Source organism: Dendrobium catenatum, unplaced genomic scaffold, assembly GCF_001605985.2.
Source record: "Dendrobium catenatum unplaced genomic scaffold, ASM160598v2 fragScaff_scaffold_134, whole genome shotgun sequence".
NCBI classification, from domain to species: Eukaryota; Viridiplantae; Streptophyta; class Magnoliopsida; order Asparagales; family Orchidaceae; genus Dendrobium; species Dendrobium catenatum.
Genome location: NW_021318596.1, coordinates 472235 through 499142, shown reverse-complemented (window position 1 = coordinate 499142; position 26908 = coordinate 472235). Strand labels below are relative to the sequence as shown.

The following is a 26908-nucleotide window of genomic DNA, read 5'->3' as shown; positions in this document are numbered from 1 at the left end:
TCCTGCGGCCAAGCTGTTGATAATAACTTGTGGCTATATTAAAAAAATTGGCAGCTAAATGAACCATCCATTATCAATGACCAAACCGACAGTAATACTCGACGCCTAAAAAAATTAGCTGTATATCTAGGGGTTAGTTTACTGCCAGCATTTTCGGCGGTATATTATTAAAAACTATCGGTTAAATCGCCGGTCAAAATCGGCAATCTAACTGCCGGTAAACAACAAATTTCCTATAGTGCATAATGCCATCTAGGTTGTGGTAGACTATCTGATAAAGTTAGCTCATTTTTTTCTAATTTGACGGTCTAATTCGATGGATAGATTGGCATAAGTATATCTGCATGAGATTATTCCATTACATGAGATACTGAAAGTTATAGTTTCCGACAGAGATAATAAGTTCACCTCTAGATTATGGAGGGATATTTAACAAGAACTAGACACTAAATTACATTTTAGTGCAACTTTTTATTTGCAGACTGATGGAGTCTGAGAGGACTATAAAGGTATTAGAATACCTTTGAGGTGATATGTTTTGCATTTTGTTGGTAGTTAGAAAGGTTTTATTCCTCTGATTGAATTTACATATAATAACACTTTCAATCAATTATAGGTATAGCCCCATACAAAGCTTTATACAATAGGAAATTAGAACCTCACTATCTTGGACACATGTGGGTGAAAGAAGTCTTATTGAGCTAGCATTAGTTGATAATACTACTAAATATATCTGTCTAATTAAGTCTAGATTAAAAGTTGTGTAAGATAGATGCAAATCATACTATATATGATGCTAAGTACAGAACAATAGAGTTTTAATTGAGAGACTTTGTATATGTGTAAATTAGGTCAATGAAAGGCATTAACATGTTTAAAAAAGAAGGAAAATTGAGTCCAAGATGCATTGGATAATTTGAAATAACTAAAAGGATTGGAAAATCTTCCTACATATTGTAATTGGTAGATCACATGTATGGCATTCACAATGCATTTCACGTGTCGCTTCTGAAGAAATAGGTATCTAATTCTAAAATGCAACTATCTATAGAAGAAGTTGAGGTAAGTTCAAATATAGTTATAAAGAGGAACCAAAAAGGATTGTAGCATATGATGTAAAAAAGCTTAAGAAATAAACAGACTTCAATAGTTAAGATTTAGTGGAAGAACATAATAAAAATAAAAACAAATTTAAAGAAAGAGTCTAAGATGAGGCAATTACATCCTGATCTATTTCGATGATCTGAGCTTTAAAAGGTTGAGGATGATATTTTTTGAGGAGAGAAGAATTGTAACACCTACATATTAGTACATTGTTCCACCTATTATGATACAATCTAATTCAAGATAATCCACATATTTTCTACATTAAATCCTTATGCATGTGTTCGAGAATGTTTTATATGCATATGAAACTATACATATGTTCTAATGTAGGTCTCGGGGGATCTGTTTGCATGTTCTAAAAATATAAAAAAATTTTCCTGGGGCATCAACACATTAGGGTAGGCAGCGCCACAATATTAGGGTAGACGAGGTAGTAATGTTGAGCTCTTTATATTTTATTCCAATTTAATTTAATTCTATGACACTAGGGGTGGCAGTAAAACACTATGGGCTCCTAGAGGGGCACTGCAACTCACAAGATCTAGTGTTGGAACTCAACAAAATTTTAATATTAAAAATATCATTTTCCATTAAATCCAATCATTTTATACATTTGGGTTTGTTGGATAGAAAGAGAGAGAAAAATATTTTTAGAGAGGGAAAGTTGGGTTTGGATGACTTCGGTCCGTTTTCCACTAAAGGCCCAATGAATGTTATACGGTTCAAGGTAATTTGCATTTTTTATATCTCAATTTTTCAAAACAAGAAAATTTCTAGATTTTTTATTTAATTTTTATTTATGTAGTTTAAAAATAAGGATAACTTTACACCTGCAAAACTTTTACCATGTAATTTTTTAGATGTTATAGAGATAACGATTCTTGATATTTAGGTATTTTTAAAAAAAAAAAAATCTTTAATGGGGATTGTTAGATAGTGCACTACTTTAATTATCTAATTAAAAATAACTCTAACCCTATAAAATAATGTTGTATTATAATTAATGCTTCAAAATAATGCCTGAACAATCTCTGCCAAATTGGTTATGTTCCAAAATAGTGTATTTTTGGTTAGTAGTATATTCCAATACTTATTATTAAAATATTTAGTTAAATTCTGAAATGAATTTATTTAATTTTTTTTTAGTACAATGTAATGAATTATATGCTTATTTACTTGAAATGTATGATTTTGAGGAGATTTAGTGTATATAAAGGAAGTTATGTTCTTATGTTAAAGACACATGAAGTTTTATTCTGGTGTTACATGCATATTATATTATGGTGCTAGGCATTGAGAGTCATAAGAGTCTATTTTTTGATATACAAACATGAGAATCATAAATGCTATAATTCTTTGAATTTTATTTTGATGAGAGGTATAAGGGCTTGAGAGAATTTTATTATTTTTTACTTTGATATATAAAATACTTATTTATTTACTTTCCCAAAATTGTTATTTACATTTTTTATAACTATAAGCACTATTATGATATCTGGTTTTGTATAGTAATTGCATTTATTAACTATTTTTAGATCCAATAAAATAATTTAAAATTTTATATTGATAAGTGCGATCTACTGAGTTGTGATGGCTTACAATTTATTTGTATTTTGTTTTAGGATCTGGAAAAGGGAAATAGTTTGTTAAGTAGTTGAGTTAGGATTTGATTTACCTAAGTTTGTACAGGGATTTCTCTCTTTATTCATCTTCTCAAAATGCACTCCTAGTCATAACTCCTTGAGATAAATCTCCTATAATAAATTCCTTAGTATGACCAAAGGAATCTCTCCACTCAGATAATTCAGGTATAAGATGAACCTCACCAGTAGTTACAAGTGGATCTAATCTTAGGTTTTTTAACATATCAGTCTCCATGTCATTCATATCCTTCATCTTAGGTAATCTTAGATCTTCTTCTTTTTTTCAAAAGTCACATGTATTAACTTTTCAACTACTAGGCACGTCTCGTTGAATACTCCAAAAGACTCATTATAATTTGAATATCTTAAGAAAACTCATTCATCATATATCATATCAAATTTTATCAAACTCTCCTTTTTATTTTTCAAGTTGAAATATTTACAACCAAGTACATGAAAGTATGATACATTAGGCTTCTTTTCTCTTAGAATCATTTCTTTGTTTTTGACTATCCACACTTTGAGGTATGAGACTAAGCAAGAGTAGCACACTCCTTCAAAAGGAATGTCAAGTGGCTTGTTGACTAGCCATGGGTGGCTTTCCTTGTCCTTAGGTGATATATTATATAATTTGTTTATTAATGTTATCATGATTCATACTCCACCATTCTATTTTCTTTGGCTTAGGGCTTTTTTCAAGTAAAATTATTTGTGCATTGTGTTTCTTGCTTTTGGCTTGTAGCATGCATATTTTAATAATTTATGTATATTTTTATTTATAGCTCTTTGATAAGTGTGTTACTTTCAATTGCTTATCAGCTCTGTGAAGCCATGATGATCTTATTCTAACGCAAATATGTAATTATAGCTTACATTAAAGCTAATATAATTAATATATCATTTAGATTGATTTTCTTATTGTTCTTAAAGCAATTTTTTTAGTAAAAAAAATTAATTTTTTTTAATTATTTGGTCAGGATATTATTGATTCCCATTATAGAATTTGATTATATGCTATGATCAATATCAATGGCATTAATGCAGAGGTGATGCTATGATCAATATCAATGGCATTAATGCAGAGGTGATGCATGGGCAGGTAAATATTTATTTCTTTAATTCCTTTTCTAATATATATATATATTACCTTCAGTTTTTCTATAAATGAAAGTGATCAATGCTATGATTCCTTTGTAGTGGGAAGTCCAAGAAAATTGTGTTTCAGAATTCTTTGCTTTGCTTCTTTAAATTTTCTTATTGTTACTTAATAGCATGAAATTCACGAGAGAGAATGGAGGGTATGAGATCATAAAGAAAGTCATTTAAAAATTTAGGTTTCATTTGAGATATCTTTCTTGCTGCTTCTTAAAGTAAATTTTTAGCACAAAAATTGATAAAAAATTTTAATTTTTGCGCTAAAAAACTACTTTAAAAAAATACTAAGAAATTCGTCCCAAATAAAGCCTTTGCCTTAGACAAAAAAAAAAGTTTTTTCTTATAGTGAAGGCAACGAGCGACGACTAATAGCTGAGAAATTATTCTGTGTGAAGTTCGAAAGGGAAGGAAAGTTTGCACTATGAGTGTACACACTATGTACAAGCAATGTGTACATTGATTTGATACACATTATGTACATATATAAATAATGTGTATACTCATAGGCTGTCAATATTTCACACGACACGAAAACCCGACCGACCCAGAAAATTCGGGTTGGACCCGACCCGATTTCAAAACGGGTCGGTTTGGGTTCCTGGATTCGACCTGTTTGAAAAAAATGGGTCGGTTCGGGTTGACCCGACGGGTTGGCGGGTCAACTCGGAAACCCGCTTAGAATGAGCTGCCCGAGCCTGCCCCTGCTACCAGCGCCTTCTCGCGGTTGCCCGCGAGATCGCCAATGCTGCCCGCGCTGCACAACTACCGCTGCCCGCTCGCAAGTTGCACCTGCGCTGCCTGCGGCCCCGCACGCGCCCGCCGCGCCTGCCTTGCCCGCTCGTCGCGCGCCCGCCGCTAGCCCGCCGCTCCCATCCTACCATCGCGTGCTCCCCCGCATCGGCGCACCCGCCGAGTGCCCGAGTCTGCCATGCGCCCCGCGTCGAGCTCAGGTCCCGTGTCGGATCAACCCGATTGAACCTAGGTCACAGGTCGGGTTCGACCTAAACCCGACCTGTGACCCCCGAAAAGGATTCTCCTAATACTCATATATTCGAATGGTTCTTCACGTCCAAACTTGACACATAATAATTTCTAGTAATAGAGAGGCATGAAACTGGTTATATAAAAACTTTCTCCTATTATGTTCCTAAAAATTTTATGAAGTAAAATCTAAAGAAGAGCAGACGTGGTTTCAACTCTTCTTGTTGTTAAACCTAACTATCAGTGTTAACATAGAAGTATATCAAAGAACGAAAAGGGAGGGCTGAGATGAGGACACGTATGCACGGATCGTCAAGCTTTGGTCTGCTCCTTTTCCGAAATTTTCCGTGTGGGAAAGGCACAGGAACAGAACAGGGTGGAATGAACCATTTCCTTCAACCTACCCACCGTTCACCGGAATTCTAATCGGACGGGGAATCGTCGGTATCTTGCGACCTGAAACTTCCTGCAAATAATCAGAATCCAATTGTTTCCGCTTGTGGCCTGTATTCCCAGTTTCGCAAGGTCTAAACTCTTCAAGGCTGTTTTTAACCCCGATCATGTTGTTTTTTCTTCCGATCTCTTGTACGATTAAGGATTACCTTTCCTAGTGTGCGAGAAAGATTCTAAGGTCCTTCTTTTCTCGCCATCCTTCCTTCTTTTTGCTTTCGGATCTCGCTAGCTTCGCAAACATCATGAGTACAGCTATTCTGTTTTGATCCGTGGTAAGATATTTGTCTCTGTTGTTTTTTTGCATTCAGAACAACGATCTTTAATATATTACCTTGTGCTATGCTTTTTGGTTAGCATTTTGCTATTGCTTTCATGAAGTGATAGTTGTTTATATTTCAGTTTGTTATTACTTGATTTCTTGTAGAATGGATGGTTTGGGGGCTGTTTGCTCATCTGTTTATGTAAGTTAAGCAAATTTATGCTAATAAGCTTTTAGAAGTAAAGTTTTTTATTTTCTTAGGCTATTTGGCTGATTTAAAAAAAAAAAAGCTCATAAAAACCTGTGAAGTTGTTTGGCGTAAATCCCAAATATTCTCTGAAATTTTAACGCAATCTCCTCTGATCATCTGTCCATGGTAGTAATAATAGGATAGGATCATTAGATCAAACACTGACATGATAGTGCTATGTCAGCAGAACTTGAGTGATGTGTCTCTGGGACATCTCTCTGGAAACTTTCTAGTTGTTCCTTCGGTTGTTGTCTCTGGAATTCCTATCATGAAGTTGTTTTGGGAGATTCACCAGGGATAACCTTGGATCCTCTTATCAATATCAGGAGCCTTCAGATCCTCTTGGCTAGTATACTTTTCTCATCCAAAGTGCTTTCTAGGAACTGTGAATCTTCCTCATCACTTCTCTTGCACAAGTCTCAACAAACATTTATGGCAATTTTTACAATATTAGGCATATTTCAACCCAATTTCAATATAGAAATTTTCTCTAGTAGCAATGCCTTTTACTCAACACTAATTTGACTCACTAATGAGATGACCTTGCCAATAGATCATCCATCTCACTAAAGTTATAGATTTCTTTGCTCATAAAGCTCCTCCATCTTTAGTGGGGGAATTCAACTTCTAGAAGTTTCATCTCCTACACCTAATGCTGCTACCATACCCAGAATAACTCACCAATGATCTTGGAAGAAGTCGTTCCTCTACAGTTGAATGCACCTGAATTGGAACTGTGCAAAGGCACCACTGATACATCTAATCATTTGGATACTTTCAATGTTATAATTTTTCTATTTAATATATGTGATGCTATGATGTGCACCTCTTCGCCACCATCTTCAAAGGTACATTGCTTGCTGGTGGTTCAATCCTCTCCTTGTACATAGCATTTATTCCTTTGAGGAGTTCTCATATCTCTTCCCTTATAGATCCTTTGCTTTTAAAAAGCCATTGAAGACTTCCTAGTCTTTCTTTTGTGTAAGGAAATCTGAAAGGGAGAGCCTTAATGACTACTTTCTGTGCTTTACTAGAGCCACCCATGAAATTATGAATGGTTACAAGTTTGTCTGTAAAGCTACTTTTTTCCTAGGTCTGTGGCCTAGTAATTTCAATTTTTTGTTGCTAAGAGCTCTCTTACTACAATGGAGGCCTGGTCAAGGAAGCATTTAGGTTTAATAAGTGTTGAAAAGTTCATTTGTGAAATTAAATAGCCTGCCAAAATCACCTCCTCGTTTCTCGATAAGAAATTCTTTGAAGATAGCCGTGTTGAGTTTGCCTCATCTAGTCCCGAGAGGAAATGTCAAAATGTAGGCTTTTCTCAACAAGGGAATTACTAGTGTATGTAGTACCCAAAAAAGAGATGAAGAACTTTGTAGTTGCCAGTCGTTCCAGTTAGACTTGGGGAGTCCATTTTACTTCTTTGAGTTGGCATTAGTCTTTTTTATGGCAACCATCCAATGGAGAGTATATTTTCACTAGCTTGCTCCTATTTGGAAATAATTTGAAAAGGGGGAAGTCAAACTTTTGCTTATATCATAACGATCATGACCATAACATGGATGTCTGAAGAGTTCTGATTGCCATCTTCAAGCAGCTGATCAATGGTGCCACTTGAAGTAATTCATTGCACATTGCCCAAAGGATAATGCTTGCTAAGGAACAATAACAACAACAACATTCTACCACCAAGCCCAAGAAGGTTGCATAGATTATTAGGACCATACAAACAATTATTTGGGGAGTTCATCTTAAGACTGCCTGCTACTGCAACCTTCAACAGCTCATTGAGTTTATTTATGTTGATGAACAATATCGTTTAATGCTCGTGAATAAGCTCGTTAAGAAGCTCAATTAGAGCTCGACTAAAAAGCTTGATTAAAATTATATTAGAGTTTTAAAAAATATATATTGTTAAATTTAATATTTTATTTTTACTAATTCCATCTAAAATTGTTTAATAATTTATTTTTACTTTATGCATCCACTTAAAATCGAGAACAATGCTTTTTGAACAAATATAAGATGAGTCATAGATCGTTTGTTCGTGAACGAGCTCATTTGGTAGCTCAGAAACACTAATTAGATATATTCATGATCTGGCTCATTTGATAGCTCAAGAATACTCATTAGATATATTCATGAATGAGCTTGTTTATGAGTTTAAAAAATATCGCTAGATATATTCACGAACATGCTCGATGTAATTATTTGTTTGAATGCTCAATAAAGTTTGTTTGTTAAATTAATATACATCTAGAAGTAGAGCTCGTTTATAGTTCGATAAGGTTCGTTTGTTTAAAGTTCGATAAGCACGAAATAAACCAAATAAGAATTAAAAATGAACACCCATTAATTTAAACAAACCAAGCTTGAACCACAAACAAAAAAGCTCGAATCAAATACAAACCAAACTTGAACAAGATGATGATAAACGAACTCAAACATGAACATGTGCATACTTGACTCGGCTTGTTTCATTTGCAGCCCTAGTCAGGCTATATGACTTCCTTATTGTCAAAGCTCTTCCTACTAAAGTGCATCTTTGGCTAACTAGTCCTGAACTCATTTTATGTTTTGGTGTTGACTCGACTACTCATCATGAAGTTCTCATCCATTAATAGTGTGATCATTGTGCATGGTGATCTTCACCAAACTAGAAGATGCTACCTCGCTACTGGCAAGGAGAAAGATCCTTTGGTCTTTTCTTGTTGGGCTATTGAGATGTAAATGACAAGAACCTAATGAGATCTAGGACATCTATCTTGAGAGAGGGAATATCATGAAGAAACTTCGTGTTAGCAAGTTGCGCTTCCAAGGTAATTTCAATTATAAATTATTTCTATTATGGAGCAATTTGAGTATTTCTTTTCTAGGGACCCTTCGAGATGCATATAGTAGCCCAAGGTTTAAAATTTACATAATTAGAGGCGCACCTTCAAGCTCTTTTGAGGAAAAAAGCAATGTATACCTCACTTTTGCCAAATGAGGCATATGCTCAATGGGGATGAGACTCGCCTAGCGCTATTTTAAGGAGGCTTATGATTTTAAAGTGAGGGTTTAAATTATTTAAAAAGTTAGATTTATAAACTTAATATATAAATTTAAACCAATTTGTTATTTTGTTATTTTTTTAAACCTAAAAAGCCAAAATGAGAGATCCAAAGCCTCAAGATTCACATAAGACGAATTGGACACTACAAGAACCCTCTCGACTGCACCACCATATTGTGCTACTGGTGCACCACCGTTGTCGTTGCTTCATCGTTGTTGTTGCTTCACCGTTGCTACTCTTATTGTTGGAAATATGTTGACAAAACTAAAGATGAGGGTGGAGAGAAAGCAATTAACTATGATGATAATTTTTATAAAGTCCATCTCTAAGTGATGAAAGTTGGGGAGACTTTTGAATGATTATAAACTATTTGTTTATGTTGAATTAAGTGTAGGATCAATTTTTTATTTAGTTCTTGTAGCCTTGTTTGACTTTTTTACTTCTAATTTAATTTTTTTTGACATCTGAATTTAACGTTAAGCTTCTTATTATTTGCTAATTTAATAGTTTAATTCTAAGACTAATGCTTCAAAATATCTTGAGGCTTACACCTCACCTCACTAAAAAAATGGCTCAATATTCAACTACACAATTTCAAACTTTGGAGCAGACATAGTTGTTATAAGTCACTGCCTCAATATTGATGGCTCGAGGTCAGCCATCAAGCAAAAAAAGAGGAATTTTTCAGAGGGATGAAGGCTGTTATCAAAGTAGAGGTTGACAAGTTTCTAAAGGTCATAATCATTTGAGAGGTTCAATACCCCAATTGGCTCTCATATGTGTGAAGAAGGAAAAGTTAAAGTTAGTGGATGTGTTTAGACTTCACAAAACCCATTAATGTCTTTCCAAAAGACTTTTATTCGCTTCTCGTTATCAATGCCATGGTTGCTTTTATGGTGAATATTTCTATGCTAAGTTTCTTAGATATGTTCCCAAGATATCATTAGATCCAACTACCCACCTGGTTGAGGAGGAGAATACAAGTTTTATTGCCAATGAAGGAATTTTCTCTTTTGAAGTTTATTTTTTGTATTGAATAATTTTATAGCAACTTATGAATGATTTATAGATACTATTTACCAAAAACATAAAGACATAAATGTAGAAATGCTCATTGATAACATGTTGGTCAAAAGTCGAGAAGAAGAAGCTCTCGTTGTCTATCTTTTCTATGCATTTTAACCCTTTATAAGTACATAATGAAGCTCAAGCTATCCAAATGTTTATTCTGAGCCCATTTTGGCAAATTCCTAATGGTCTCATATTAAGGAATCTGAATCAATTCAGACAAGGACAAAGCATCCTTGAGATGCCCTGTCCAAGGATTGTTCGAGAAGTTGATAGCTGATAGGGAAGCTTACTAGCCCGAGTTGTTTTTCCTCCTGCTTAGGGAAAAACCATGTACTATTTTTCAAAGCTTTACAGATGTCAAATTAGTTTAATTGGGACAACAAAAGTGAGACAGTTTTTCAAGTTCTCAAAGCCTATCTCACTTCTATCCTTATTTTGAGTAGCTATCGACTTGAAAAAAATCTTTTCCTTTACTTGGCCATAGCTGTCATGGCTGTCAGCTCAATACTTGTTCAAGAAGAAAACTAAAAATAACATCCTATTTACTACTATAAAACTCTCTCAAGATCTGAGTTTTGAACTATCCCAAATATCAACAAACTTATTCTTTCTCTAGTCCCTCCCTTTTAAGGAGTCAAAGGTTAATTCCAATCCCATAGAATTAATGTTGTCAACAATACATCTCTTCAGCATATCCTATAAATGCCTGACGTCTTAGTTAGGCTTATGAAATGGTTTATCGAAGTCAGTGGATTGGAGCTAAAGTTCATTTCTCGCACAACAATAACTAGATGATCATCAACTTCTCTATTGAGTTTGCCTTGCTTTAAGTATTCTCCGCTAAGAGAAGAAGCTTTTCTCAATTTGAGAAAGTGTGGGTCATACACACCGATCATGTCTTCAGAATCGAAAACAATGGTGTTGGATTTATCCTCTAGAAACTGCTTGACAGGTTGCATCTAGCCATTGGAGTTATACTTAAAAAAATTACCTATCTTCTTGGATTCTGTGCTCTTAGTGAACCATGTCTTGGAGAATTTTAAAAATCAAGATGCTATCCTAAATAGTATTTGAGGAGAGCTGAAAGCGTGATCAAGAAGTATGATGACCTCATTATCCAACACATCATGAGAGATAACATCCAATTAGTAGATGTGCTCACTATGTTTGAAAATCCTCATAGCATCTCAACTAATGAGATCTACAAACCAACAATAGAAATGAGTAAACGTGCGTAGTTGGTCAAGAGGGTTGTTAGGTCACTACTATTGCCAGATTATCTTAGAGGGAAACCGCCTGAGGACAATAATGAAGTTTGAAAACTCAAATGTAAGTCAACTAAATACTTTCTTTTAGAAGGGGACTTGTTTAGGAAATCTTATTAAACAATCAGCCTGAGATGTCTCTCTTCTCTCAAGAAGTCAATGAGTATTGAAAGAAATTCCTTTTAAGGAGTGTGGTAGCCATTGCATCTCAAAAATTTTAGCAAGCAAAGTGCTCCATCGTAGATAGTGTTGGCCTTTTCTCCAAAATGATGTAAATGATTACTTTAGCATTGTAAGAAGTGTTAGCTTCATTGCAACATTCTTTGACAACATAATCAACTTCTTCTTCAACTTATATCATATCCATACCTGTTAACGGCGAATGGCGCACCATGGCGCAAATGTCCCTTTGGAGCCATGGAGCATAGCGTACGGCACGGCGCGCGCCATTTTGAACATGGCGCAAACTATATATACATTATAAAATAATAAGCATGAATATGAAATATCTTTAAAAATGAAAGACAAGCTATCATAATAATGAAAGACAACCATAATATATATAAGTTCGACTAAGTAACATCTAAATATCTCATAATTCAAATAATACAATATTTTTTTTTAAAGATCAAATAAGAATTTAATCTACTCTTTTTGGGAATTATCATCATCAGCAAATATTAAAAAAACTTCATTATCTTCATCAATATTGTCTCCTACTTCATAATCCTCATCATCTCCCTCCTTATCCTCATTCTCAATAGCAACATCATGCCTAATTGAAGATTTCTTCTCTTTCCCTTTAGATCTTTCCCGAATATTATAGCTTTTATCATAAACAGCAGTAGCCTTAGCAACACTTATCCAAGTTAAATTTTCCTCTCCAGCAATAAAATCATTTTCTTCATCAGACTTATCATCTAATTTTTCTGCTAGCCATTCATTTGCATCATCTATCTTAGTCAAAGAAATATGATCAATCATATCACGATGATTGAATATCTGAATCAGTGTTCTATTATATTTCACATAAACTAAATATTTTAAGCGACCATGATCCAATTTGGTTCTTCATTTGCTATGAAGCTGCAATTAAAATATTATTACATTACTATATTATAAACATATATAAAAAAGCAACACATATATTGTAAAATACTTATATATTAAAAAATACTTCAATTGCATTCTCATCCAGATGAACTACATGTTAGAATTAGGACTTTGATAGCAAAACTTTATAAATTGGGAGCTCCTTGTCTATATGCCAATCACCAATCAGCTGGAAGAAATGAATTTTTTTTTCAATATTATATACTTGCAAATCAGTCTTAATTTTTTTGTAAATAATAATACCTGGAGATCGGGTAGTTCTTTGTCTTACAGCTAGAGGAATAGCAAATAGTCTTTCACCCCTAATGTATAAACTTAATTCATTACTGATTTTATCTTCTTCAGCTACATCTTGAGATAATCTTTCAATACATTGATATAGACCATCAGTTATTTCCTTATCCTTGGTAATATTATGGTTATTGAAGAAATATTTAGGATTTAAAAAATGTCCTGCTACATGTAGATGCCGGTGTAATTATACTTCCCATCTTCTATCAATCATTTTAAAAATTTAATCATATTTATCACTGTTATTGAAGCTTGTAGCAATTGCATCTTTTGCTCTATCAATTGCTTCATATATGTAAGTCATTGGGGGCTTCTTCTCTCTATCAACCAATCTAAGAACCTTTAATAAAGGACCAGCTATTTTTAAGGCATACACTATAGTGTTCCAAAATAATTGCTGTAGGATTGTATGTTGAGATTATTTAGTTTTAGCCTCTTTCATATAAGGACCTAAGATAAAGTTCTCACATGTAAACATTTTATGTTGATGAAAACGTTGTAAAGTTAAGAAAGTTGTTGCAAAACGAGTCTTTGCGGGTTTGACAAGTGCTCTTTGATTTGTGCACCTTCTCATTAACTCAAGTAAGCGAGGCCTAAAATATATAAAACTGTGTACTGCCACCGCTTTCTCAAAGCATCGCCTTAGCTTTTGAATTTTGAAAATGTCCTCCATTATTAAATACAAACAGTGAGCAGCACAAGGAGTCCAATAAATGTAAGGATATTTGTCTATCAATAATTTTCCTGTTATGTCATTATAATTTAAGTTAAGATATATAAAAATTCTTTATGAAATAACACAACTTTAGAATAAAAGTTGTAACAAACCTGCAAGAACATTTTCGGATGCATTATCAGTGACCACTTGGATCACATTATGTGGTCCAATAACCTCGATGTACTTTCAAAAATGTTTAAACATTTTCATAGTGTTCTTGGAGAAAGAACTAGCATCAATTGACTCTATGAATGCGCTACCTCTTGGACAATTAACAAGAAAATTGATTAAGCTTTTCTCATTCTTTCTCATTCCTTGACGTCCATCCATCTGCCATTAGAGAACAACTATATCGTACACAATCTTCTTGATAGCGTCGTAATAGCTCATGTGTATGTCTAACCTCTTTCTTCAAACAAGTAACTCGTATCTCATGATAACTAGGAGGTTTAATATCAGGTCCAAACTGACCACGTGCCTCCACCATAGCAGGGAAACTATCATACTTCACAGCATTAAATGGAATCACAGCATCGTACATCCATCTACTAAACACTTGAATAGACCTTCCCCTCATTTTTTAGCTGCATCCATTTCTTTGCTAAACTGACCTTTTATATGCTTTACTACATATTCAGGATTTGGTGTAAGGAAAGTATCTAATGGACATTTAGGTCATGATGTTTTGAAGATAGATGTAGACGTCGAACTTTGACTAGATGTGTTAGATTTATTTGTTCACAACATTTTGGATGGTTCAGCAACTAAAATATCATTTGTCATCACATCAAAGTCTTCTCCTTCTCCTTCAGCAAGGTTGACATTTGATAGGTCATTATACTGTTCCTTTAAATCCTTTTGTTTTTCAACATGGATGTCTTAATTTCAGACTTCACGTGCTCGGGATAGTTAGAGCAAGGCTTTGCATTCCTAAAACCCCCAATGAGGTATTGTTTGTGGCGTGTAATTCCTCATTTTGTTATTTTACTACAAAAATGCATGTCACACTGTTGTTGTCGGATTCATTTGTTCGTATAGTATATTTTCATATTGGATCTTTTTTTAAAGATTGAACTAAATCTGACATTTTATGATCACCTAAAAGCAAACAAATTTAGATAAAAGAAACATAATATGGCGGGCTGCCGGGGGTCCAAGGGTGCTCTGCCCCTGAAGAGCAGTGCCCCGGAACAAATTTTATTTGTAAGAGTAATTTTGAAGTTCGTAAGTCGTTTGTATGGAAAGATATCGAGCGGTACTGAGCGTGTACCTAGCGGTACCGAGCATGTACTGAGCGGTATCGAGCATTACATTGCGGTATCAAGCATGTACCGAGCGATACCGAGCATGTACATAGCGATACCGAGCATATACATAACGGTACCGAGCATACCTGTTAAGTTGTAAATTCTTGTAAGAAATAGCCATGCAAATCAATATAGCTGTGCGGAACAGACGGCCTAACGGATGTTGCAAATCAGAGTCAGCTGGTAAGATTTTTTATTGGAACAGACGAAGGAGGGGGCGGATTTGGCGGGAGCACTGCTCTGCGAGACGATTTGGCGGTAGCAGCAACTTCGACTTCGGGACAGATTCAGCGACTTCGACTTTGGGACTACGGGATGTGTTTGGCAGATGCAATAAGCAGAAATTTTTTTCGTGAAATTAGGGCAACGAACAATCGTTTATCTTAAAATATAAATATATTTTTAAATATAAAAAATATTCATAAGTATACTGAAATTTAAAAACAATTTGACGCGCTATTTTGCGCCGTACGCCATGGCTCACATGTGGTTTAAATAGCGCGTACTATTTTAAACACATGCGCCTCGCCATAAACAAGGCGCCGTAGGTGCGTCGCGCCGCGCCGTGCGCAATGACGCGTGCTATTTTGCGTCATTGACAACTATGATCATATCTTTCGGTTCGTTCACCTTCTGGGGAGGGACTTTTTTTTCATATAGTCTCCACAATGGTATTTTCTATTTGTTGTTAGATTGCTTCACTAATGAGTTGAAGTTGTTTTCCTAGCATGTCCAAATGTAGAGTCTATCATTAATTTTCAACATTTTTTTATTTAATTAATCTTTAAATTATCATTTGTCATAGATTCTTTGTATTTTTTATTACATGAAAATTAACAAATAATTACCTAATTGTTGTTATATCTAATTGTGATTTTTCAATCCTAATTATGTTGTTTCATAAATTACATCATTTAGTTGCATTACTCGAAACCCTAAGGTTTGTGGGATTAGGGGTGCAAATGGGTCGAGTCAAGCTCGCGAGCCAACTACCGAGCTTGAATTTGAGTCGAGCTCAAAAGACTAGCACGTGCTAGAATCATGCCGGGAAAACGAACTCGTGAGCCAAATCCGCGGTCGACCGATCTGCTTCCGCTTCCACTATGCGCATGTGAGGGCGTTGTTTGCATGCTATGGCGATGTTCGTTGTTCGCACGCGAGGGCGCTGTTTTCCCGCGAAGACTCGGTTCGCCTGCGAAGGCATGTTTCATCTTTTGCCAGATGCAGGTGCATTATCATGATTCCGCCCGACCTTCCGCCTTCCACGTTTACTCGAGTACTCGACGAGTACTTGAGCCGATCATTACCCGAGCTCGAACTCGATCTCGATATTATGCTTGAGCTCGAAACTCAATAAGCTCGGCTCGCAAGCTCATTAACGAGTCGAGCTTGAGCCTGCTTACTAATCAGCTTGACTCGGATGCACCCCTATGTGGGAGAGCCGATTTACCTCTCAAATTATAGACAAATTGTATCTTGTTTGATTTTTGAGAAAGAAATAAGAAAAATAGTCATTACCTTTGTGTTCCTACGCTTTTATTCTTTCTTATTTGTTGTTTTTACTTAAAAGTTGCATCATATTCATAGCCATAATTTATTACCGCAAATCATAATTATATAAATTATGTTTAAAACTTATAAGAAAATTTTATAATTGATAATGTATTTATTAATAATTATGAGCACAATACATTATAACTATGAATTAATAAGTATTTTTTAATATATAGCTAATTTATAATATTAAATAATTAAATGCAATTTATAATTTAATATAAAATTAGAAATTACATGATATACGCAATAAAACAATTTATACTACAATAATAAATTGAATTAAAAATATAATTCATATGAATTAATAAATATTACTTGTAAAAATTATATTTATAGAACAAATGAAAAAATAAACAGTATTATAAAATTTCATTATTTAGGTTCATTCGGAATTGCTTTTAGTTTTTTTTTTTGTTGTTTTTTGCTTAATTAACATGTTTATATGAAAACCTAAGAATGAATCTCTTATAACTGTAGAATGTGTTTTTTAATGAATTCTTTAACTTAGTAAATTTTTTCCGCGCATTTGCTCGTACTCTTTTCTAGTAATTATATAAATGAGGAGAATGGTAGTTAGGGATGTCAATTTTTGACACAACCCGAAACACGATCCGAACCCGACCCGGAAAAATCTAGGTTCTGGTCAACCCGAACCCGAAACGGGTCGGGTTCGGGTTGAACAAATCAACCTGTTTTAAAAATCGGGTCGGGTTCGGGTTGACCCAGTAACCCGAAATTGACCCGAAAGTGACACGAAAACTCATATTTGACCGGAAAGACCCGTTTTTGACCCGATTTTGACCCGAAAATCGAATACTGACCCGATTTTGATCCGAATAGTGCCGGTCAGTTTCGGGTTCGGGTTGACCCGAATAGTGCCGGGTCAGTTTCGGGTTCGACCTGAACCTGACCCGCCGACCCGAATTGACACCCCTAATGGTAGCTGGTTAATGCGCCCAACTAAAAGAACATTGTGCATTAATCTTTTAGTTGTAGGCTTTGAATCTTGGAATGCTTAACTAGTCTTCTTATTTTAGCTGAGTTAATTCAGAGTTTTCAATTAGTTCTACTATTTGTTTTTCTTTCTTGTGCTTCTCTCCCAGATGAAAATAGCATGTTCTTATTTTCTGCTTAGACATGAATATCCATCTTCACATAACTTGTTTCCTTGAGAGAAATTAAAAAACAAAAAAGAAGAGTAATTTAGCTTTCTTTCCTTGTCAGAGAAACAAACACGTCTCAAAATTGGGGATTCTTTGCGATTTCAGTTTCATTTTACGAGATATTTTTTATGGCAAGTTCGGGATTGTTATTCCACACAGAATTTCTTGATAAAATGTTTTTTCATTTCTCCTGCTAGGCTTGTTTTATCAATTATATTTCTACAATGTCTTTGATTAATTGAAAAATAGGTTACTCGTAAATAACTTTTTTCCTTTCAGTTGAAATGATTACAGGATGCATAATGGCTCCAGTTTTGGATGAAACTGATGGAATATCTCCAGTTCCACCAGGTTTTGTTTCTCTCAAGTCATTCACCTTGCACAGAGCTCGGGATGGTTCTTTGGCCTCTACACCTTTCAATGATCCCAGAAAGGCTACCATGGATGATGAGAGCAGCGCAACTGGTGTTGTGAACTTAAGAAAGTCGCTTAGGCATAGGCCTTGGGTAAACTACTGTCAATTAGATAACAGCTCTGATGAAGAGTCAGACTCTGAATTATCTGACCAAGTTAGTACTATTCTCTATTTTGCTTGAATCTATGCTTTTCTTTTCTGAATGTTTTTTTCACTATTATATAAATCATGTTTGGTTGCATTTATTTACTGTCTCATTAGGTCATTTGCTTATCCTCCATTTGATTCTTTAGTTTTAGAATTGTAACATGATTTTCCACTCTTCTCTATAGGATGCCTTTTCTCTGCCTAAAGGTGTTATTCGTGGTTGCATTGAATGTGGAAACTGCCAGAAGGTTAACATGATTAGTTGTTTGACATATAGATTTCCTTCTGCTTGGAGTTTTTATTGAATTCACTTGATGGTTGAATTCTTCAACAGGTCCTAGCCAGATGGCGTCCTGAAGAATCATGCAGGCCCGTACTTGATGAAGCCCCTGTGTTCTATCCAAGCGAAGAGGTTTTCCCCCTTATTTTCCATTAACAATCTTAACATTACTCTGAATTGTTATTAATTCTGAAGTTAAGGGTGATTAACTATGTATGTTTTTATTTTTGTTACTTTAAGGAGTTCAAAGACACTCTAAAATATATTGCCAGTATACGCCCTACAGCAGAATCGTACGGAATCTGTCGCATTGTTCCTCCCCCTTCTTGGAAGCCTTCTTGTCCTCTTAAAGAAAAACAATTATGGGAAGGGTCCAGTTTTACCACTCGTATCCAGAGAGTGGACACGCTTCAAAACCGGGAAACAGTGAAAAAGTTGTCAAGAAATCATAGCATGATGATGAGGAAAAGGAGAAGGCTGGTGAAAATGAAGGCAGATTTCGGGGAAAACAACATAGATATTTCAGAAATCAATGAAAAAGGATCATATTCTCAAAGATTTGGATTTGCACCAGGTCCAGATTTTACTCTAGAGTCATTTCAGAAATATGCGGATCATTTTAAGGAGCAATATTTTTGCAATAGTTTGAATGCTAACTTAAGGTCTGAACAATTGGAACCATCTATTGAGAATATTGAAGGCGAATATTGGCGAATTGTTGAGCACCCAACTGAGGAGATTGAGGTACTGTGAGTGGCTGAATTGAATTTTAGTAACAATGGGTTTTGGCAAGTTTAATCTTATATGCATTTCTTATAGTGATTATTTTTTACCGCTGCAGGTTCTCTATGGTGCTGATTTGGAAACTGGTATGTTTGGTAGCGGTTTCCCTAAAGCAGCTTCCGGTCCGCTTGATTCTGATTCAGCTGATTGCTTTGCCAAATCTAGCTGGAATTTGAACAATGTATCTAGGCTTCCTGGTTCAGTGCTTGCATTTGAAAGTGGAGACATATCTGGTGTTCTTGTGCCATGGCTGTATGTTGGCATGTGTTTTTCTTCATTTTGTTGGGTAAGACTCCATACAGGCTAATCTATTATAAAGGCATAGAAACTTGACTATATAAATAGAATGATAGATAATTCATTTTAGAAATTGTTAAAGTATTTTTTTTGTAAATTTTATTTACTTCAATTGGATACTTTGTCATTATTTTGAAACAGCACGTTGAAGATCATCACCTTTACTCTCTGAACTATTTACACTGGGGTGCTCCAAAAATCTGGTATGGAGTTCCAGGAAGAGAAGCTTTGAATTTGGAGGCTGCTATGAAGAAACATCTTGCAGATCTTTTTGAAGAACAGCCAAATTTGCTCCATTACCTTGTTAGAAAGTTTGCATGCATGCTTGTATTTACTAATATCTGCAAAAATTTGCTTGAGGATGACCTTAATGTTTCCATGAAAATTTGCAGGATACCCAATTTTCACCTTCCATTTTAAAGTTAGAGTCAGTACCAGTTTACCGTTGCATACAACATCCAGGAGAATTTGTTCTTACCTTTCCCCGAGCATATCATTCAGGTTTCAATTGTGGATTCAACTGTGCAGAGGCTGTTAATATAGCTCCTGTTGACTGGCTACCTCATGGACAAAATGCTGTGGAACTGTACTGTGAACAAATGCGCAAGATAACCATATCCCATGACAAGCTTTTGTTGGGAGCGGCGAGAGAAGCTGTCAGGGCATTGTGGAATGTCTTATTTCTTAAGAAGGACACACCTGAAAATCGCGTATGGAAAGACACATCTGGACTTGTTGGAGTCCTAGCAAAGTCGCTGAAGGTGAGGACTCCATCCTAAATGCTCAGCTTTTTTTCTTATAGTTTTTTTACCTCTTCCTCTCCATACGGTGAATACTAAGGCGTCTCATCTTATTGCTGCTGGTTTCTTATCAGGCTAGAGTTGAATTGGAGAGGATTAGAAGGGAACATCTTTCTTCCTCTCAGATTAGAAAAATGGACTCGGCATTTGACTCTGAAAGCGAACGAGAATGTGTACTGTGTCATTATGATTTACACCTTTCGGCTGCTGGTTGCTCATGTTCACCTGATAAATTCTCATGTTTAGTTCACGCAAAGCATCTCTGCTCGTGTGATTGGAAAACAAGATTTTTCCTATTTCGCTATGAGATAAGTGAGCTGAACACTCTTAGTGATGCTGTAGGAGGAAAACTGAGTGCTGTTCATAAGTGGGGATTGCAGGATCTTAAGCTGAGTTTGAGTTCTTATGTCAACAAAGAGAAACCATTTCAATCCAGGTTCTCTGATCAAGATTGCTCAGAAGCTAAAGGAAATGATAAAGTGAGCATGAGTCTTGATTTTTCAGTAAGTTCTAAGAATGCAAGTTCAGCGCAAGATGGAAAGCAATCTGTATTGCAACATTCCTCAACGGTAACTAATGCCAACACTAAAATGCTGGCAGTTGATTCTAGTTTAGCTATTGCTAATACCACACAGTGCCAACATATAAAGTCAACAGTCCCATCTGTTGCCAAGGAGCCAGGTCTGCAAGATAATTCTTTATTGAAAATTAAACTTGCTCGGAACCAACAGACCAATGAAGTATGCATCAGTTCTCACGATAAAAGTTCTGAAGAATGTGTAGTGAACACCAAAACCGTGCAAAGTAATGCAAATGTGAGAAACTATATGAGTTGCTCTCTCTTGGAACCTAACGTTAAGCAGCAATGTCCCACAAATTTAAGTGTTTCCAGTGTCAGCAATAACTTACCAGCCAGTAAGAATGATCCATTACCATATAATGTTGGCAACAGAAGGGATCAAATAATTCCTCCAAAGTCAGGAAAGGACAAACCAAGTAACGGAGACAGTCCTGGGGGTGTTGTGAATATTGATGGCAAGGAAACAATCTGTAATTTTTCAAACAAACAGCTTTTGGCAATGCCCAGGATATGTCCAACAATTGTTGATAAACAAAGAGATAATAAGCAGGATGTATTGAAAAACATTGTCCATTCTCCTCTCCCTTCTACCTTAGAACCCAAAGAACAAGGAAAAGGGGAAATCACTGGAAACTGTTCCTCTAATTCTCCATCTCACTCTCCTGTAGTTTCGATTGCTGAGGGAGCCTCTGATCATAAAACATGTGTAAATGCATCTATTGCAGGGCATGTACTGGACCATCTGAAAACCAAAGAACTTGGTGAATGTGGCACTAAAAGTGCTAGGAGTGACCAGAAGCAGCAGTCCTCTGGAAGTTTGACTGGAAGTTCAAACTCAGATGAGTTTAACAAAGCTGGAAAGGTTAATGATTCTGATTCTCTTAATAGCATGAGGGATAATGGGGAATTGATTGAAACATGTTCATCATTTCCATTAAATACTGTTCATAGACAGAACCACACACAGAATGGGCCTCGAATGGCCAAGGTAGTGCGACGAATAAACTGCAATGTTGAGCTCTTGGAATACGGTGTTGTTCTTTCAGGAAGGTTATGGTCTACAAGTCAGGCTATTTTTCCCAAAGGTAGTTTTCTTTTCATGATATTTTCTAGTTCACCATCATAATACATGTGGTCATGTTTGATGCTGGGGATTCTGAAGTTTTTTCTCAACCATGCCTGCTAATTTCACGATGTAGATATTTCTCCTTAGTCCTTATATGAGAAATACTAATAATATGGTGTTTTCAATCGTTACGATTCAGGATACAGGAGTCGAGTTCGATACTGGAGCATACTAGATCCTACACAGATGTGCTATTATGTTTCAGAGATTTTGGACGCTGAACTGCTTGGGCCTTTATTTATGGTAATGTTCTTTTTTTTTTTCTTTTACTTGGATGATTCATTATGTTACTTGTTATTTGTTTTTTCTTTCATCCGTGTTTGATGAAACATCTAGGAGGTATCTTTACTCTGAATGGCTTTGAACAGAATATACACTTGTCTTGTAGGTCAATGATTTTTTTCTAACTTGTACTAATTTTAGTTTCTACTTTCCACCATTGTTTTGAGCTTGCAAATGACAAAGCCACAACGACCTGATTGAGCTTCTCTTTATAGCGAGGAATTTATTGAAGGACTTTCATCTTTTTTATGTTATTATGCCTTCAACTTTATCTTTTAAATTTAATTGTTGCAAAACCAGTTGTGGGGTACTTCAACTATATTTTGCTTTCCAAATCTTTTTCTACTGTTTTGATTCTAAATTTTTAATTATGTTCTTAACATAAATGAATCAGTATGCTCTATAGCATCTGACTGATAGCCTTCCTGGATCAGATTAAGCTGGAGCAAAGACCAAGTGAAATATTTATACATGTAAGCGCTACTAAGTGTTGGAATATGGTTAGAGAGAGGGTGAACAATGAAATTAGAAGGCTGCACAACCTTGGGAGAGTTAATCTTCCTTCTCTTCAGCCTCTAGGATCAGTTGATGGCCTTGAGATGTTTGGCTTAACTTTTCCAACAATTATGCAGGTATTTGCTAATTATTTCGACATCTTTTATTAGTTTTTTATATTGAAATATGAAATCCATTGACTGACATCTCATCTTATTCTGAACATACTATTTCAATGTTACTTCAGAGGATTGTGTAGAAATTAGTATACCGGTAATGTTGGTAAACACATTTAACCTGGTGAATGTTCCTTAGTAGTTAACTTGGTTTTAAAGCATAGTTTTTTGTTTTGAACTCCACTGTAAGCATTTGATTCCTAAGTTTCATTCTTCGATTTGGGTTATAGGTTCATGCATTATTTTTAATATGTTTTTAAGTTGGATTGACAATTTAAAATTTAAATTACCACAGAAATCTAGTATGCATTTTATACTTCAAAATTACTGATAATAGAAGGCGGGAAGGCCCAAACACACTAATTATGTGAATTTCCTTCTAAAAGATTAGGATTTCTCGACTTTGTTGTGACCTCCACAAGCCATATCTTCGCAAATAGTTTGCAGCATAATGGTTCTCTCAAGGAGAGTAACTTATTCATGTATTAAAATAGTGGGAGATTGTTTTCATTTTTCTGTGGCCCTTATTTAGAGAAACATTATTGAAATTATATTTGTTAATCCGACCTTTAAAACTTTGATCTGTTATGATTAATTTGCTTATTGTATTGAGATCTATGATTTATATTCTGATTGTCAATTATAGACTTCAACAGTAGCCGACAACAGGCCATCACTAAGTACCTGAGTTGACCCCAGTTTGGATGGGCCAATTGAGTTAGCCTTGAAAAAGCATAGCTTGAACATCTTTTGATCATGAGAGGATGTGATATGTGCCGTCCACTGGCAGCTACTAGAAATGTTTTCGAAAATGATTAGGATGTTGTTTGCAAAAATTATAAATAGACCCACATTTAATTTATTTTATAATATTTTTGATCAAGTTTTATAAGTCTTTCAAATACTTTGGGAATTCCTACAAGTCACCTTTATCCATGAGACCTATGAGGCATACCTCACTTGAAAAAGATTGGAATATCCTTTACAAAAATTATAAATAGTTTGATAGATTGGTCATCGGGCTGGTCCTTCCTGGACCGACCAAGAATTATGTGGGTAGAAATATTAATCTTCCTCACTGATTTCTGTTGTATTTTTCTCTATAATCTTTCTATTTTATGCTGTTTGAAGGCCCGATTCATTTTTTTTTGTTCGTTTTTTTGTGGTTGGAGCCCCGAGCCTTGATCTGGGTACCTATGGCGGGAAGAAAGATAGAAGTGTTGGAATAAGAGATCAGACAATTGAAATCTTAATTTGTAGAAAATATTTCATATTTGAAGGAAGTAATTTTAAGCCATCCATGAGAAGATCGAAGGGAAGTTTGCCATCATGGAGGAGATTATGAGGAAGATACTCGAGTTCCAAATCAAAACGGCGTCGTCGAAGGCGAGGGAAGCCGCCGCTAGGGAAGTGGGGAATGCCCTAATTTGATAAGGTGAAGGGAAGATTGGGAGGTGTGGATTTCGGAGGGAGAAGAGAATGCCTCTCTTAGAGCCTATTCATAGGGATGAGTCGGGTAGAGGGTATGGGGATTGGAGGGGTGCTAAATTTGAAAAGAGAGGGGCTGAAAATTGAAAGAAGGGGGGTTGATTATGATCGAAGGGGTGTTAAATTTGAAAGGAGATGGGCTAATTATGATCAAAGAGGTGCTGAATTTGAAAGGAGAATTGAGGATTTTGACAAAGGGTTTGGGATAATTGAGACATTTGGGGGAAACCAACCTCTTGGAGAATGGGAAATTATGGAGGAAACAAGGGGAATAGATGAGATCTGAGGGTGAGAAAGCTGAAGATGCCCTTTTTTGAGGAAGATGATGCACATGGGTGGATCTACAGAGTGGAAAGGCATTTTACTGTCAATAGGTTGACAAAGGAGGAGAGAATGACGACGGTCAGGATGTGATTAGAGAGGAAAGTGTTGGCATGGTACCAGTGGAGGGATACAAGGCTACCCATATGAACCTGGAGGGAGTTTGAGGACTGCTTGTTGGAACATTTTCGAATCAATAAGAGAGAGGACTTCTATGAGCATTTCTTCCCTATGATGCAGGAGGGGATAGTGGTAGAGTGCTGTGAGCATTTTTAACATCCTAAGAGCCGACACTCAGTTTTCTTAGGGAGACCTCGAATGAGTGGACTATAGGAGGGAGACTTGAGGGAAACTTCATGAAGCTCGCAAAAACTGAGTTACAGGAGAATATGGCAAAAGGGTTGTGTTTCAGATGTGATGAGAGCTATGCACCATGACATAGATTTAAAGACTGAACTCTTCAGGTTCTCACTGTTTTTTTATGACGAGAAAACTAAAGAGGGAGCCGTACGAGAGAATGAAGCAGCAATTTTTGTTTTTCCATCTTGCAAACAAGGTGAGTCCCTCCTGGACTGGTCTTTGGGCCAGTCCTTTTTTAATTAGGCGATGAACCAGGTTCCTATAAAGTAGCTATAGAAAGTGCAGAAACAAATAAATGGTAGCAAACTATGACTGAAGGGATGATCTCTCTTAAGAAGAACAAGACTGAGTGTTAGCAGCCAAGCCAAGAAATAAGAAGATTCACGGCTGTAAATGGTTTAAGAAAAGGATGGAGTCCCTGAAGTAGAAGATCCAAGATTCAAAGCTAGGTTTGTAGTATGGGGGTTTACACACAAAAAAAGTTGTCGACTATATTGAAATTTTATCTCCAATGGTAAGTCATACTTCCATATATGTTCTTCTTGCTATGGTTTTACAGTTTGAAACGCATCTTCAGTAAATAGATATTAAATTTGTATCATTATATAGATAACTGAAGGAGACTATATACATGAATTAGCTTAATGGATTTGCTGAAATTGGAATTAAAAGTCACGAATGTTTGGTGAAAGGATCCTTGTATGATTTGAAACAATCTGTTATAAATAATTTGTTGAGTACATCCTTATTGACTTCATCTGCAGGCACTTGAAGCAATTGATAAGAACCGAGTCTGCTCAGAGTATTGGAGAGCCCGGCCTCAGAGAGCAATTTCTACCACTGCGGAGTGTAAAGGTCCTCCCCAGCCTGTTCTTGCAGGAGCTGACGCCAAACTCAAATCCCTATTTAAGAAAGCCAGTTCAGAGGAGCTGCTTGCATTGCATTTGACATTGTGCGGCGATCAACCTGGCACCAAGCACGAATTGCTTCAGCTCATCAAGGAAGAGAATCACAGCCGCATGGGCTTCCATCTTTAAGATCTTCTCTCTCGCAGCACAGGTTAGCCACATTTGTTCAATTTTTGTTATTTTTATTATTGTTCATAGGATATATCATCTCTCGGAAGCAGGTTAAGTTGTATTTATAGCACATGCAACTGATCCTTTTTTCATATGAAATGAGATTCAAAATGTCCAAATGCATCATCTTTTCCTAGTGTTAGCCTTCGTTTGGTACGGTACTGCTTTTTAAAGCCGCTTAAAATTTTTGAACTAAAAAACTGCTTTAAAAAGCATTAAGAAAGCCATCCCAAACATTTAAAAAGCATTTAGTGCGCATTCTAACGCCAGGTATGAAGAAGCCAATGTTGGCCATCCAATAGGCCACTAAGTTTTTTTTTTTTTTATAAATATAAATTATTTAAAAGCTTACAATATAAAATTATAAATATAATTAAATGTTTTTATATAAAAATATTTCATTTGGCAACATCCAAATATGTTTAAAAAAATTTTAAATAATATTTACAAAGTTTTTTAACATTATATTATTTATTAAATATGTTAAAAAACATAATATTTACAAGGTTTTCTAAATATGTTAAAATTTACAAAGTTTTTACACCATAACATCATAATATTTACAAGCTTAAATATTTAGAAGCAGTTACAAAAAATAAATATAATTTTTACACAGTTTTAACATCATAATATTTACAATACATGGCAAGACAATTTAAATGAGTGCAAAAACAATAAATTTTAGCCTTGCTCGAAGCTTCATCAAAACATAGTCAAATGCTTGGCTATTGCTCGAAACATGATTGAAGTTTTTTTTTTTCTTTTATTTAAAACTTGTTTTGACCTTGATCGAACTATAATTGACGGATAATCGAAGCTTCTTTGACCATTATTCGATCTTGATCTTGATATTGAAATTAAGTTAGGGCTCAAGGTGTAAACATATAATAT

The 26908-nt window shown here is 35.4% G+C and overlaps 1 protein-coding gene across 1 annotated transcript; it reads left to right on the top strand.

The window, feature by feature from the left end:
• The first annotated feature begins 5209 nt into the window (after positions 1–5209).
• On the top strand, positions 5210–26140 carry LOC110095276 (putative lysine-specific demethylase JMJ16). Its single transcript, XM_020820737.2, has 12 exons — positions 5210–5611; positions 17668–17957; positions 18136–18198; positions 18285–18362; positions 18471–18974; positions 19072–19299; positions 19452–19613; positions 19703–20071; positions 20185–21775; positions 21956–22059; positions 22533–22730; positions 25703–26140. Exons 2-12 carry the CDS (start codon positions 17673–17675, stop codon positions 25973–25975), a joined length of 3855 nt encoding a protein of 1284 aa, XP_020676396.1. The 5' UTR covers positions 5210–5611; positions 17668–17672; the 3' UTR covers positions 25976–26140.
• The last annotated feature ends 768 nt before the right edge of the window (positions 26141–26908 follow it).